At 43.8% G+C, this 16,214-nt stretch overlaps 1 protein-coding gene across 2 annotated transcripts in view; it reads right to left on the bottom strand.

The window, feature by feature from the left end:
* Positions 1-16,214, bottom strand: part of Shroom3 (shroom family member 3) — a 276,701-nt gene extending 260,487 nt beyond the window's left edge. The window contains exon 1 of one of the 2 annotated variants that reach the window (XM_060380955.1): positions 15,759-16,214. In XM_060380955.1, coding sequence (XP_060236938.1) covers positions 15,759-15,923 — 165 coding nt within the window. In that variant the 5' untranslated portion in view covers positions 15,924-16,214. The remainder of the gene's footprint in view (positions 1-15,758) is intronic. The other variant, XM_060380954.1, reaches the window with a different exon arrangement.

Genomic DNA, 16,214 nt, shown 5'->3' with positions numbered 1-16,214 from the left:
AGCCTATTCAACAGTAAGTCTCACAGGCTGAAAACATTCTAGGCCTAGGTTAGATTGTATGAAGGCTAGACGCTTCCAGGACTAGGCCTATGTTAGCAGACAGAGGCAACAAGCCTCCAAGATGGCAATTACCTCAGGAGAATAAAAGTTAGCTTTACAGCTGAGGGAGAGGGAAGTCATTATGCCTAATGTGTATGTAAGTGTGTGTGTGTGTGTGTGTGTGTGTGTGTATACAAAACAAAAAACTGGATTTCACTTTACTTTAAAAAAATAAAACCATAAGCTGGACGTTAGTGGCACACACCTTTAATCCCAGCACTCAGGAGGCAGAGGCAGGTGGGATCTCTATGAGTTTGAGCCCATCCTGGTCTACAGAGTGAGTTCCAGGACAGGCAGGACTACATAGAGAAACCCTCAAAAAAAAAAAAAAAATCATGGTTTGTTTACTTATTTATTTGTGCATGCATGCATGTTCACGTGCGAGTGCATGTGCCTGCCTGTGTGTGTGCTGCGTGTATATACACACGCTAGCCATGGCTCTTGTGTGGAGGTCAGAGGACAACTTGTGGGAATCAGTTCTCTCCACCACGCAGGCTCTGAGGATCAGGCTTGGCCGCTGATCCCTTTGCCCACTGAAGCATCTCTCCAGCCCTCCTGCCCCCCTCTTTTTCTTAGGTGGAGGTTGTGAGGAAACAAATAGATGCACATTTTATCTTTTCTGGTCCCAGAATTCTCTAAACATACTTTTGCCTTCATTAATTCAAATTAAAGTTCTATTGGGCTGGGGAAGTAGCTGAGTAATAGAGTATTTGCATAGCAGGTGTGAAGTTTGAGTTCAATTCTCAGCACTGTGTGTGTATGTGTAGATGAGTGGAAGGATGGGTTACTAAGCAGGAGGATGAAGAGGAAAAGAAAAGTAAAGTTTCTCATCATATATTAAATTCCTATCTTTAGAGTAGGCCTACTCTTAATTTTTTTCTTGTGTTTCATGCTTTCAATGGCTAGTTAATTTCTTCTTTTGTTTAAAGTATCCCACTTAAGTATGACTTATATGCAATAAAATGCACAAATGTAAGGTTACAGTTCATTTTTGTTTTTTTGTTTTTGAGACAGGATTTCTCTGGGTAGCCCTGGCTGTCTTGGAACTCACTCTGTAGACAAGACTGCCCTCAAACTGAGAGATTCACCTGCCTCTGCCTCCTTTAATCTCATGTGTTGGGATTAAAGGCATGCACTACCACCACCCAGAAAGGTCACAGTTTAGCTACTTTTATTGTGAATATGACGAAATAACTGGCAAAAGTGCTGAAGGGAGCAAGGGTTTTCTTTGGTTTACACTCTGAAGATTCAGTCCACAATACTGGGAAAGGCAGTGTCACAGGAATATGGGGCCATTGCTTCTACAGTCCAGAAGTAGAGAAGGATGGGCGTCAGCACTCAGCTCAGTTTCTCCTGGTTCCCTTTCGATTAGATCAGGAGCCCAGCCTGACGGCTGTTGTCACCCACACTCAGGGGGGATTTCTTTCCTCAGTTCAACCTCTAAGGCAAGCCCAATGGTGTGCCTTCTAGATGATTCCTAGTTTAATCAAGGTGGCCACCATGTATGTGCCCAATGACTTTAAGCAAACACATATACCCAGATAGCCGAGATAGCCCAGATAGAAAGACACAGAATATTTCCATCACTTCTCCAATCACAAATTAGCCCATTGTTGAAGGAAGCTCCAACTGTGTTTTCAAATGCCGATTTCAGTGCCATGAGAGTAACCACCCTGCCACGGGTTGTTATTAATGTTGAATCATCTCCTGCACCCTCATGAAGAGAGAGTACTCGGTTATCCCCGACTGGTGGATTAAGAGGCCTACGCCTGGGCTGGGCAGAAGGTGGTAGGCATAGCCAAGGTTTTCAGGCTTGGGGGACAGGAAGATCTTGGGGAGGAAATAAATACCAGAAGAGAGAGGGAGGAGAGGGCTACCACGGGTTAGTGTGGAAAGAAGCATATGGCCAGCATGGCGGGAGGAAGCAGCCTAGATGAAGAACAAGCAGGTATTTCTGGAGTTATGGACTGGAGGAAGCCTGGGATGAGCCTGGGAGGAAAAGGTAGTTTAGAGGTTAATATCTGCCTGCCCCAGGTAAGATAAGGCTATTCTAAACTCTTATCAGGTAATCCCTTTTATTGATTATAACTGCAGGTTAGATAATACAGCTGTAATAATTATAGGGCTAATAATAAACTTTATTAGACCATACTTTTAAGTTAACGACAAGAGCCCACTGTTTTGATTTTTGTCACCCGTGATCAGTTTTGTCCATTTAAAAATCCACATAATTAGAATTAAGCATGCTTGCTTCCATTCAGCACAAGGCCTTTGTAATGCATTCACTGAACAGAACAATCATATCTTTCTGGTCATCTTGAAAAATTACACCTCTATGATTTCTTTCTTGAGAACTTCATTTAAGTCATCTTTTTCTCAAATGTTAAATTTCAGTTCATTAAATAAATGTTAAATGCTGAAGATGGTGGGTAAAATTTTACTTTATGATTCTTAAATACTTCTAGCTTTCTTTTTTGTTTCTAATTTGTAATCAGAATAAAACTAGGGCATTTTTTTTCTTGCATAATTCAATGCTTTTTTAATTTGTTTACAGAATTGTATAACTATTGTCACAATCTACTTTCTGAATGTGAAATTATCAATTGCCTTCATTTTGAAAAGAATATAGCCCTGGGTTCAACACACCCAGGATAGAAGAAGAAGAAAAGAAGAGGAGGAGGAGGAGGAGGAGGAAGGAGGAGAAGGCAGCAGCTGCCTTGTAGGTAGATGTATTCCTTATTCGACTGGCCCAAGTCTTAGGCCACCGTTGATCTACTGTGTCTCTTTAGTTTTGCCTTTACTGGGCCTCTACTATCATGGGTTATATGTGTCCTTTTGTGCTGGCTTCTTTTAGTAAGCATCAGGTCCATCTATATTCACATTTCACCATACTCAGTTCCTTTTCCCTGCCAAGTTGTATTCTATTATTACATTTTGTTTATACAGCCAATGGCCATTTGGGTTTTTTATATTTATTGGTTTGTGTGAAATTAGTGAGATCCAGGGCATTCAAGTAGATATTTTAAAATACAGGTTACTGGTTTTACATTTTAAGAATTATATTATTTTAATTTACATATATGTAAGTACCTGCACATATGTATGTCCATGTGCACGTGGAGGGACAGGGAGTTGTGATCTGCTGGCTGTGGGTACTGGGAACTGAACTCAGATCTGCTGCTGCTGCTGAGCTGCCTCTCCAGCCCTGAATTTCCTATTTATCAAGTGTATATCATTGTACAGAGGGATGGGTTTCATCAGGACATTTGCATAGAAGTATATTGTGTATTTGGCTATATTCACTCCTTTACCCTCTCCCTCCTTTTCCTTAGCAGGTCCTGAACACACGGTATGCATTAAAATTAGATTTTACTTATGTAAAATCTAGGTTCATATGAAGGCTTTAGATTTTATGTTTAGCTGGTACATAAACCATTACAATTATACATATCCAGGGTGCCATGTGACATTTCAATACGTGTACATATTATAAATGTTTAAATCAGGCTTAACATCACTCCTTCCCAAAATTTACCACGTCCTTATGGTAAAAGCATCAACCTCTTTTCTTGTTGTTTTTGACCTATATGCGGTACACCAACGTTATCAGTCCTCCTCCCCACTGTGCAATAGTACACCAAAATTCATGCCCCTGTCTCTACCTTCCTCCCTGCCCACTTCTTCTCTATCATCAGAGGCCAGACTGCTGCAAAGGTGCTGTAAGTGACCGCATGATTTCATTCAGCCATGACACAGAAAAGTCTAGAATCACATTTAGTTTCTATTCAATTGCCTGTTTCATAAACTTAGTAATGAATTATGTGGCAAGGAATCTACTCATTATTCTGTCCGCTCAAGTTTAAGTTGAGTTTTAAAGCAGGCTAACCGCTGTCACAGGGAGCAACTGTGTTTGTCAGTCTTCAGCAAATGTAGCAGCAACAACAAAATAGTAAATTGGGAATAGACAGCCCAGTGGGTTGAATCATACCCATGTTGTCTGAAAACCAAACTCAAGTCCCCTGCAGATCTTGCTTTTGACAAGTGAGCCAGCCCTCCATCCTACTGTGAATCTTCTGCTCGAATATCACAGCTGAGGACAAGGACCCTGAGCTTTAGAAACAAAGATCTCCATTGTTCCAACTTCAGGTCCTTCCTTTCCCCTTTCCCTTAGTAAGCTTTCTCCCAATGGTGGTTGTATTTGGGTTTTCTTGGAAGCAGACCCTGAGTCTAGACTCCAACTGGAAGTCATTTATGGGGTATAAATAACATTAACAGGGAAGTGGGGATGGTATGCAAAGGAAGAGTGTTTAACAGAGACATAGCATCAAGCCAGCTCTAACTGTGGACAACCACTGCTTCATTCTGCCGAGTGCACTCTAGAAGTTAGCACAGAGATATGTCAGTTATCCTATCTGAGGTGAGCTACATCAACTCCAGTCTACCTTGGCAGGAAGCTTGTTCCTGGTGACATCCATTCTGCTGGCAAAAGGGAGGCAAAGTAGACTTTAAGCAAAGAGTTTCATTGCTGACATTTGCAAGTCCCAAGTAAGAAGAACGGGAATGTGGGCATAGCAGCAATCGGGAAGGTCAGCTCAGTAGGTTAAGATGAAAGCGGAAAGCATTTGGTCTATGGTGCAGGGACCTTATTCACTGAATGTTTCCCAGGCCATCACATTTTCACACAGTCAGTAAAGAATGTTCTGACTAAATATAGCAGTGAGAGAATGAAATGACCTCACTTTAAATCCTGGCTCCATCAGGATTTAAGAGAAAGCTCCTTTCCTCCCATATACAAACAAATCTCATGCTAATACAATAATATCCTGCAATAGTGCCTGACCCACAAATGGAAATCAATATATATTTCTCCTCTTCCTATTCTGGTTCCTCTGTTTTGAGAAGCCAGGTAGCAATAACGTTTAGTACCTGGCATCAGGAAGGAGCCAGATAGCTTGTCCCACTGGAAAGAGTCTAAATAAACTGTTCTTTCAAAAGGTCATATCCACTGACTTCCATGTGTAGGAGAAAGTATGACAGGAGTCCTTTTGAGAGGATGCCAACAACTTGTTGAATTGTAGACTCCGAGCCAAGAGTACCACCACACAACCATGAATGCAGCCCTAAAGAATATGGCTAATTCTTTTAACCTTCCCCTGCTGTCTTATTCTTAGGTCAATGGCCGCCTTCTTTTTTGGCTGGCTGCTCATTAGTATACACTCAAAAGCAAAAAATATGAAAAGCAAACAACACAGACAGGCATAAGAGAAAGGCCTGTGCTATTTCCCCTTACCATCCCAAAGAAGGTTATTCACTGTCCAATTTCTCAATTATTTATCTCAATACCAACATGTGTATTCGTTTCTGGATGCCACCCAGATGCTGGGTCTGAATTCCAGCAGCTCATTTCCCAGTTTCCATGAGACAAGTCTGAAAACTTTGAACTCCCCAGAGAACACACACAAGATGATGAAAGCTTAAATTATACCCATACATATTTATACATTGAAAGCTTTATTTTTCAAAGGAAAGAAAGAGGGCTGAGAGTACAGCTTGGTGGCAGTGTGTTTACCTAGCATGTGTGAAAGGAGAAAGACAATTAGTTCGACAATCAGCAAACAAGTGTATTCAGAACAGCATTTGATACCTAAAGAGCTAAACACTTAGTCCAACTAACTTCACCTCAGTCACCTAGCTTGATTGGTTGATTGGTTGGTTTTGTTGCTGGCTTTTTTGGTGCAGTTTACTTTTTTTTTTAAGATTTATTTACTTATATGTATGTCTGTGTGCCTATGTGAGTTTATGTGCTCCACACGTGTGCAAGTACCCGCGGAGGCCAGAAGAGGGTGACACATCTCTGGAGTTGAGCTGTAGGTGGTTGTGGCTGCTGAGAACAGAACCCGGGTCCTCTGAGAGAGCAGTGTGTACTCTTAGCCGCTGAGCCATCTCTCCAGCCCCTCGGCTGCCATCTCATACCACTTTCTCTCTTGCATAGCAAGTGTATGTGATATATAATTGTATATGTGATATATACTCAGGTGGGAGGATGGGAAACATGTTCACGTGAGCTCACGGAGGCTGGAGAAGGCCTCTGGTTCTCCTGCTCCTTCACCCTCCATCTGATTTTCTCGAGATAGAGAGGGTACCTCACTGACACTGGGGCTAGCCTGGCAGCTCTCAAGTCTGAGATCCTTGTGCCTCTGCCTTTACCAAATTATAAGCCTGTGCAGCCATGCTCATCTTTGTGTGTGGGTGCCTGGGATTTGAACTCAGGTCCTCACACTTGCCAAGTAAGTGCTCTTCCTTGCTAAGCCCCTGCCTTGCTGTCTGTTTATGTAAGGTGACAAGACTTTGTATCCTACTTACAAGTCTCGAATGTCTGATTCTTATCCACTAGGTCTTAGCTCAAGCGTAACGTGGGAGAATGCTCCTCCAGCCACCTGATGAAGTGTAAGTCCTGCTCTCCCTCTCCCCCATGGATACCATCCCTCGAGAGCACCCTGTATTGGTTCTTTCTAATACCATTATCACGGAATTGTCCTGCACAAACACAGGACAGGGTATCTGTTCAGCGTTTCACTGTGAAGTGTCAACTCTGGCCTCTCGGGTACCATCTTTAGTACTCGAGTTACAGGAGAGGCCTGCTGTTGTTGCATTCCTACCATCCTGCCATCTGTGCATACCTAACATCTGGAGCGATGCTTTGCCATCCCACTACCGCACAGCTTAATTCGCTGGATGTTTATCAAGATCACGTTGGGTTAAGGATTCTCAAGTTTTAAAGACAAGAAAACTGAGTTTCAGGGAGGCTGAGCCCCTTGAACGAGGTCACATGATCAGTGGTATTACTCTGGTTTATTCTCACTCCAAGCCATCCACCATCTGGGATGCGTATTTTGCTATATTTGACAGCCTCACACCAAACGATGAAAATAACAGAAATTACAAACATACCAAAGAGTACTTTTTAAAAACAAAAATTTAGATAATTTAAAAAAAATGCAGTTCAAAAGGGAGAGGGTCACAGCAAATAGGTGGGAGGAATGAAAACTGCAGTTGACGGAAGTGCAAGTTCCGGCTCTGAGGGCCAGGACAGTGTCCGGGCACCATCCGCCAAGTTAGCAAAGCATCCTGAGAAGGCAGGAAGGAAATGTCACTCCCATTCTGTAGGTCAGATACACCAACTTTGTTTTTGTGGGAAAAACCATGGCCCTTGATTTATCCGAGACTCTGCATCATTTCGCTGGAACTGCAAAGTGCCCGGCAGGTCAGAGCGCGGGAGATGGATGGACTCCCAGGATGCTCTGAGCCCAGCAGCTCTGCAGCCCTCTGGATAAGACGCTCACTGTCTTGGAACCACATCAAAGGCAGCGACGTGGAAGCCCCTCTGAGGGTTAGGCGGATTCAGAGTGTCTTTTGAGGTATTGTGTTTTTGTTTTTGTTTTTGTTTTTTCAAAGACGGATAGAAAATCTCTCATTATGTGTCTCCAGTTGCACCGTGGGCTCACTAAAATGAGACGAATATTTCTTCGGTTAAACTGCGTTCTCTGCATAGGGAAAGCTTTGGAGGATGTGTTAGTTTTAAAAGAAAGCAGAGTCCGCATTGCACTGATATTTAGATCTACTTGGCATCGAAGTTCAGCGTGGTGTTTGAATAAAACCTTTCTCCACCCAGCAACAGCGAAAGGAGCACAACTTTAACCTGTTTCTCAAAACGCGTTACACTTTAACCAAAGCTTGGGTAACCCATTAAAAGTTAAATAAAAGCACTTGTTTCCCTGTTTTTAATTCAATCTAAGAGACATCTGCCAAACACTTTATATGTGTGAGGTATATACATATATATTTACATGTGAGTAAAAGCTTGGTTGCTTTATATTTCTCAGGCAGAAATTTATTCGTTTATTTATTTCTAATTTTTTTTTTTTATTTTTAGGGATGGGGTCATATGTAGACCAGGTTGGCCTCAAACTTAGCTATGCAGCCAAGGAAGACTTGAACTCCTGATGGTCCTGCCTCCACTTCCTGAGTGTGCCACCATGCCTAGTTTTTGCAGTGCTGGGTTTGAACCCAGCTTCCTGCATCTTAGGCAAACAGTTCACCAACTGAGCTATGCCTCTGGCTTTCAAGCAGGGTTTTCTAATAGTCTGTTTATACACTACCCTAGATATCCTTTTAAGAAAAACAAAAAACAAAAACAAAACCCTTTTTTTTGAGATAGTATGTACCTCAGGTTGGCCTTGAACTGCTATGCAGCCAGAGCTGGCCTTTAACTCCTGATCCCCCTGCCTCCACGTCCTAAGCACTATAATTACAGGTGTGTGCCCCTCCACCCTGAATCAATTTTACAATCTTCTTTGATATTAGTCATTTCCTCTCTACTCATGCGTACATTTCCATAATCGCTACTTCTAATTTCAGCACTATGGATAGCAGGAAGGAAAGACAGCGGTGGAGGGGGAGAGTAAGTGGAGGGGAGTACTCAACCCGCCTTAGCTTCCGGAAGTTACAATCTAAAAAGAGATTCATACAAAAGCAATAATGGCCTCAGCAGAAAGCAACGACCATCTCACTAGCTGAGCTTTACATACACATCGAAGACACACACACACACACACACACACATACACACACATACACACACACACACACACTTCGTCAGCTAAAACAGGAAGCACCTTGGCAAATACATAAATACATGCACTCTTTGTGATTCAGGTTTTCTTTTCTTTCTTTTTTTTTTTTTCTCAGTATAATACGGAAGCTGGGTCACATGACTGCCAAGGTTTTTTACAGCTCTGAAATCCTATAAGCCACTTAAACCGAGAATTTGCTGTGTGTGAAGCGAGAGGTATTTCACCAGAGAAAGCAGGATTTATGAGCACAAGTAAAACCCATGTGGCCTTAAGGAGACCACAATTCATCCACAGGAGGCTACGGGCAAAGGACTGTTTTATGAGAAGACCAGGAAGAAAACTTCAGCAATCAAGAGGAGGCCAGCAAGACTGAACATGAAACCTGAACAAGGAGGGGACATACACCTATTTAAGAGCAGCTGAGGGGTGGGCATTTGAAGGACAAAGACTGGATGTCAAAGGAAAAAAAGAAAGAAAGAAAACTAAGGAGAGAAACTGAGAAAGCCTGGGCATTTGAACATGTCAAAATAAGCATGGTGGCACACTTCTGTAACCCCAGCACCCAAGAGGCTGAGTAACAAGCACACGCTTGCAATACTAGCACGTAGGAGATAAAGGCAGAAGGATTAGGAGTTCAAGGACAGCCTTGGCTCCAAAGCAAATTCAAGGCTAGCCTGTGCTACATGAGAACCTATCTCAAAAAAAAAAAAATTTTTTTTTTTAAAGGAGGGGTGGGGATAGCAAGCTGATATAATTTAACGCTTGGAAGAAGACAAAAAAAGATGGCTACATTGAGCCAATTTAACCAACCCAGAGTTGGAAGGAAATGCTTAAAAATAATTTTAAATTGAACGCAGGGATCATGGTCTGTTTTACTACAGAAGAAGTGAACCAAGAGAGATTTATGGCTGAGGCTTGTATGACAAAATCCAGGGGGTGCCTGGAAAGTTGGAAAGCCAAAAAGTACCGATTCTAGACAGACAGAGACCATCCAGACATGATAGTAACTGTCTCACAGTCACCTGGACAAGTCAATCCCTTCACATGGAGGCCTTGGTTCCGAACACTGCCCACAGTGTCCCACAGTACAGTAAAGCACCTTGCTTCATGTCCAAAGAGTGCTGACTGGAATGTTCTTGACAAGTCTCTATAGAGGCAGAATTGTAAGGAGAGCATCTATGGCACTTAGAACAATGGTTTTCAACCTGTGGGTCATGACCCCTTTGGGAGTTAACCAATCTTTCACAGGGATTGCATATCAGACAGCCTGCACATCAGATAGTTTCACTACAATTCACACCAGCAAAATTACGGTAATGACAAATCCTTCCCATGGGTGAGGCTCAGAGGGATGGTAACACCTCACTCTGATCCGAGTGCAAATGTTGGCAACCCCAGGTTCCTCCTCCTGGGTGACTGCAACCTGAGACTGCTCCCCTACAGAGACCTGCTAACCAGACCAGCTAACCCCTGACGGCTTCATCAGAGAGAGCACAGCCCACCCAACCTCAGCTTTCCTGTACGTCTGTCGGTCATTTCTTCATTCCTTTGTCACCCCAGTGAGGCTTTCAAGAGCAAACCATGCTACCACATTGGGACAGTATATTTGGGGAGATCTAAATATATGCTCTCCAGCCATAATTACTCATATTTCATCCAAAATAAACCATGCCTTTTACTCCTTTAAGGTCAGGGCTGTTCCTTTCCAAAACACTAGCTATGGAAGCTTCCAAGAGTTACTTAGATTGTGGCCCCATTCCTCATGGAGGTCACTAGCGTACTTGGTTGACCTTCTTTATGGATTTATAGAACATGAATGATTAACACATATAGCTATCTTGGAATACATCCCTGAGCACAGCAAGCTCTCGGCAGCGCCCGCTTGCAGTAATTTTTGTCACTATTTAGCGATGCTCCCTAGGAGCAGATGCCCGCCTGCAGCAGGTGGAGCTGCTTTTCCCAGCTCCTGCACTGAGCAAATGACTCATAATCAAATCAGGCTGCCAACTTACTGCACAATGGAATTGTCTGAGCGTCCACTTACAAACCACCATTTTATTTAAGGTACCCTTTCTATTTGAAGCTCACAGATTACAGAGGCTCGTTTTTCGACCCCACCTTTCCTTTTCAAGGACATTAAATCCCAAAGAAAGCAATTAGAAAATAATCTTTTATTGCCACCCCTTTGTAGTCCTCCCCCCATTCATTTTCCTGTCTTGTTTTGTACCAAAAGAAAAGTGATACGTCGTGCATTATAGTGCCATCTATAAGCTGGTTGCTAAAACTATGAGCATAAAGTGTACGTGCCTTTCCTAACACTCAGTATGTACCATCTCCTCCCTTCCCCTGTAACTGGGAATTGCCCTACCTTTGGAGAATAGGTATGTCTGCTCAGCAGTGCCTAAGTCCATTATGCACGTTTTTCACTGGCTCAGAGAGAAGACCTGAAACCAATCTCAGCGGCTGAGTTTCACTCTAGACCAGCAGCAGTTCTCAACCTGTGGGTTGTGACCCGTTATGGAATTCAGTGGTCACATATCAGATATCCTACGTATCACATATTTACATTATGAGTCACAACAGTGGCAACATTACAGCCATGAAGTAGCCATGAAATGGGTTTATGTTTGGGGGTCACCACAACATGAGAAACTATATTAAAGATTTGAGAACCACTGCCTTACCTTCTTCCCTGGTTCTGCCTTCATTCTATAAACTTTCACCAACGTCTACACTCCCTAGGGTAGATAAAATAGCACTCTCTCTTCTCAAAAGGCATCTGCCTTGTAATCCCTGGATCTCGTGATTGTGCTAGGCTATATGGCAAAGGAAGAACAAAATGGAATTGGAGCTATTAACCAGCTGGATTTACAAGCAGCACATCACCTTAGCAGGCCCAATAAAATCACGAGGGTCTTTAAAGGTTGACAAAGAGGATGGGACTAGATATATTTTTTTGCCTGGCCTCTAGCATGATGCCGAGTTCAATTTCCAGAACTACAAACAAACTTAGCGACAAAGTGGAAGGGAGGCAGAGTCAGAGGGTGTAGTGAGAAACGAGACTTAAGCTGCTGTGGTTGGCTTTGAAGGAAAGAGGCGACTGGGACACTGGGGAACATGAGCCTCTAGAACTAAAAGAGAGAGAAAACAGACTTTCTTCTGGAGCCCTCAGAGGGAGAGTATGGCCCTACAGCCACTTTGTTGCTCCTCCCGCCTACAGAACTATAGGTTGGCAAGCTTGCATTGTGTTAAGTCAGCAAACCTTGGGTGATTTGTTATAGCAGCAACAAGAAACGGACACATACCTAAACTCTGGAAATCTGTCTAGCTTTCTCCCATCTTATGGGAACCCTGCTTCCCTGCTTAAAGCACCCACTGCCTGACTCTGCCTTTTGCTGCTTGATCCAGTAGACGTTATTAAACGGTAACTACATCAGGCACTATGCTGGGTCCCGATAATTTAAGAGTTAGACATAGCCACACCCTTTCATTTACTCAACATTTGTTTTCAAGCAGCAGGCAAAGAGCCTTGACTTCTTCTAGAAAGGTTAGATCCCTATTACAGGCTCTGGGTTAGACATGGCAAAAATGAATGAAATACTCCCTGTGCCCGGAAAGTTAGTGAACATAAATAAAACATCGTGATTCAGTGAGATAAAGACATGATACAGGAGTATAGAAGAGAGACCAAGTAACTCAGCTGGGGACAGCAGGGAAATCTGACATGGAGGCATGGGGAGCAGGGCTTTGCTCGCCATATGAGATGGAGAAAGATGTTCCAAAGCCTTGGTGCAAGGAGACACTTCAAATGTCATCAGTGCGAATGAGGGTCAGAATTTTAAATCTGATTGCATTTTTTGTTGCCTTCCATTGAAACAGAAATGGAAATGGCTGTTGGCTATCATATTGGACAAAGCAGACTGAACTAGATTACACTCCTGTGGATATTCCCTTCTCTTTCCCCCCTGCATTTTTCCTTCTTTCTTTCTTTCCTTCTTTCTTTCTTTCTTCCTTCCTTCCTTCCTTTTTTTTTTTGGTTTGGTTTTGGTTTTCTTTAAAACAAGGTTTTTCTGTGTAGCCTTGGCTGTCCTGGACTCGCTTTGTAGACCAGGATGGCCTTGAACTCACAGAGAACTATCTACCTCTGCCTCCCAGAGTGCTGGGATCACAGGTGTGCGCGGATCTGTGTTGGTGGTACAGTGGTAAGCAAAGCTGCCTTGCTGCCTGTTTCTTTTCTTTTTTCTTTTTCTTAATTTTAATTCTTATTTATTCATTTTACATCCCAGTGGTAGCCTCCTCCCTCCTCTCCCCCTGGTCCACCCTCCCTGCCTGTTTCCCTTATCCCCCATCCCTACTCCTCAGAGAAGGGTAGTCTGCCCACCCACCCCAGCATATCAAGTTGCATCAGAACTGAGCCAATCCTCTTCCCCTGTGGTCTTCCTGCCTGTTTCTTAATGGCTGGAAATTAGACAGGGTACCAAGTTACCTTGGTCATGCCAATCAGACATCGCTCTGGGTTGGAGGTAGGAAAATAAAAGGAACTTGTATTTGGTGATATAAAGAGGCACATTCCAGCTCATCTTATGTTCAGACTACCAGGTGGGAGAAATGTTAAGTGCTGCTACTGTTTAAAGAGTTGCAGACAAACTTCCTCCAATCCCAGCTGGACTTCGAACTGTCCCCATAGGGTCCGGGGTTTGAATACTTGGTCCTCTGCTCTTTTGAGATGTTACTGAACCTTTGGGACTGTGGCTTGGCTAAGAAGAGGCCTTGAGATTGATTACTGGCTTCTGGTTCTCATCTTCCTGTTGAGATGTGAACAAGGCCATGCTGCAAGTCCGTGCCACCAGAGAGGGAGTCTCCCTCACCACTATTCCACTCTTGCCCGGATGGACTGTATTCTTGAAACTGCACAGACATAAGTCCTTCCCTTAAGTCACTCCTGTCAGGTACTTTATCACAAAGCAAGAAAAGTAGCAGAGAGAACACAAAGGTCTCCGAGGATAATGAAGAGCAGCAGCCATAATCTTTATGAAGATTAAAAAAAAACTTTCTCTATAGCAAACATTCCACTACATTCACAGCCATATCTCATCTCTACGCAGTCCACGGACATACAGAGCAGTAAACCCACAACCTGCAGTCACCAGTGGGTTCTGGCAGCTCAGCAGAAGTGGGATTAGACCTGGCCCTGACCTGCCAACACTCTCGTGAATACACGCAGAGATTTTATCAGTAAAAGATGGGAAGGCCAGGCAATCGGTTTTAAAATGCACACATTTTCAAACGCACTTACTACAGGCATTCTCAGTTGTTTACCCAACAGTTAACTCTGCTTCATTCATAGAAAGAACCACTTTTTTGTTGTTGTTGTTTCTCAAATAGTAGCAAAGAATCCTTGACTTCTAGAAGGGTAGGACCCTATTCAGAATTCATGAGAGAAACCCTAGCCCGTCCAAACTAGTCATGGTCATTAATTTCCTTTTACTATCTACAGGAGAGCTGTGCAGTGCAGTTCTGGCCAAAGAGAATTAAGCAGAAGTCTGATGAGAAAGCAAAAACCTTCCAACCTGCTTGGAACGAAGATGCAATACCAGAGGTGCGGGACCGACCCTGCAACCATGAGGACAGAGGACCACAAGGAAGAATGGCAAAACGAAAGATCTGTGTGGAATTCCTGACTTGATCAAGCTGTTGCCGTGCCCAACAGCTGACTTCCATCTAGACTTCTTGTAGCTGGAGAAAAACAAGCCTCCATTTACCATAAAGGCCGTGGTTATGTAGCTTTAATTTTCCAATAAGTGAAATCCTTCCTAGTGGATACGGATATACACACCCTCTGTTTTCCTTCAGGAAAGCTCACAGCCTGCAGGATGTCCTCACACCTGGCACCAGCTGCTATCACTCCAGCTCCTCTCTCTCTTCTCAGCTTAGGGGCAAGGCAGATATGAAAATCAGCCTTACAAGACAGCAGAGTTCAAATTCATCACACAGCATTTCTTCCTCCACCCTCAGACTCAAAAGAACTCCCTCTCTCAGTTACAGATTCCGTGGGGATGTGATTGTCTGAAAGCCCTTAAATAGCCCACTGCCCTCAACTGTCGCTGATCTGTCACTTCAAAATAAATATGATAGCAAGTAATATGAAAAGTTTGAAGTTTCAGAAAAAAAGAAAATTAACTCTAAAGCCTAAAATACAGAACAAAAAACAAACAAACAAACAAAACCCCCAAAAGATGAGTGAAGATTGAGTGGTATTACAGGATCCCTTGGTTTCAAAATCAGACCTAAATAATGCACAGAGGAGCAGAAGGTTGTTTGTGTGTGTGTGTGTGTGGGGGGTGTCTGTGTGTTTTGTTGTTTTCTGTTTGTTTTTGTCCATGCTAAAAGCCACTCTATTTCCTTCTGTGTATAAAGCAATGAATTCTCCAAAAATTATTTGTACGTTTCCTTGTTTTTTTGAGACAGTCTTGCTAACCTGCTCTGGGCTGAAGGTCTTGCTTCTGTGCTCCTGCTGGGTTTAGTGGGCTAATGACCTAAAATTAAAAGAACACAAAATATCCCTAATGCTGGGTATTCTTGGTTGAAGGGCGAGATTTTTTTTTTTTTTTTTTTTTTTTTTTTTTTTTTTTACCCCGTACTATGCCACGGTCGTTTGAGGCTGCTGATCTTTAATCTGATTTATAACGGAAGGCTCGTGTGGGAACTGATCTCGCATTTCATACACAGAAAGAGAAGATTAGCCATCAAATGAGCACATTTTCCTGGGGATTTCACAGAATAAACGAGCTAGACACACTTCTCTTCCAAACACCAAGCTATCCCAAAACATTTCCAGATAATCAGAAAGGCACGAAACAACAAATTAAGCGTTAAATGCAATTCAGGCAATGCCAGGTAATTGTCCTCCCCCTCTCCCCTCCTCCCCAACCCCCGCCGCCCCGGTTTTTGACAAATCTGACACAGCTTAAAAAGTTGCAAACAAAACCCGGGTTGTTTGGAAGACCGCACTGAGAAGAGACTCACCTTGGAGATGATGAGCGGTTCACCGTGCTCCAGACCGCCTTTCAGGGTGAAGCCCCAGGGAGCCCCTCCCTCCAGGAGCGCTTCCAGATAAACGAACCTCTCCCCGGGGGTCCCGCCAGGGTTCGGCGGGGCGCTGGGCTCCTCCAAGGTCTCGGGGGTCTTCATCACGCACGGTCAAGTCGGCTTCCGTTTAAAGGGCCCCGACCCGAACGGAGGCGAGCGGAGCTTCCCTGCTGGGCTTCGACCGTCCAGCGCGCTACCCGCGCGCGGGGAGAAACGCATCCAGCCCGTGGCTCGCGGCAACCCGGGGAAGCGGACCGGGGCGGGGGGGTCCCGGCCGGCGGGGTGTGCCCACCGCGTCCCCACGGGTCACCGCAGACCGCTCTCGGCTGGCACGCGCGCCGCAGCCTTGTCTTTTCTTTTTTTAAACCTAGAAAAGTAAAAAGCCTTTCACCC

This window comes from Meriones unguiculatus, chromosome 3 (genome assembly GCF_030254825.1).
Source record: "Meriones unguiculatus strain TT.TT164.6M chromosome 3, Bangor_MerUng_6.1, whole genome shotgun sequence".
NCBI classification, from domain to species: Eukaryota; Metazoa; Chordata; class Mammalia; order Rodentia; family Muridae; genus Meriones; species Meriones unguiculatus.
This window is presented reverse-complemented; position numbering and strand designations above follow the sequence as displayed.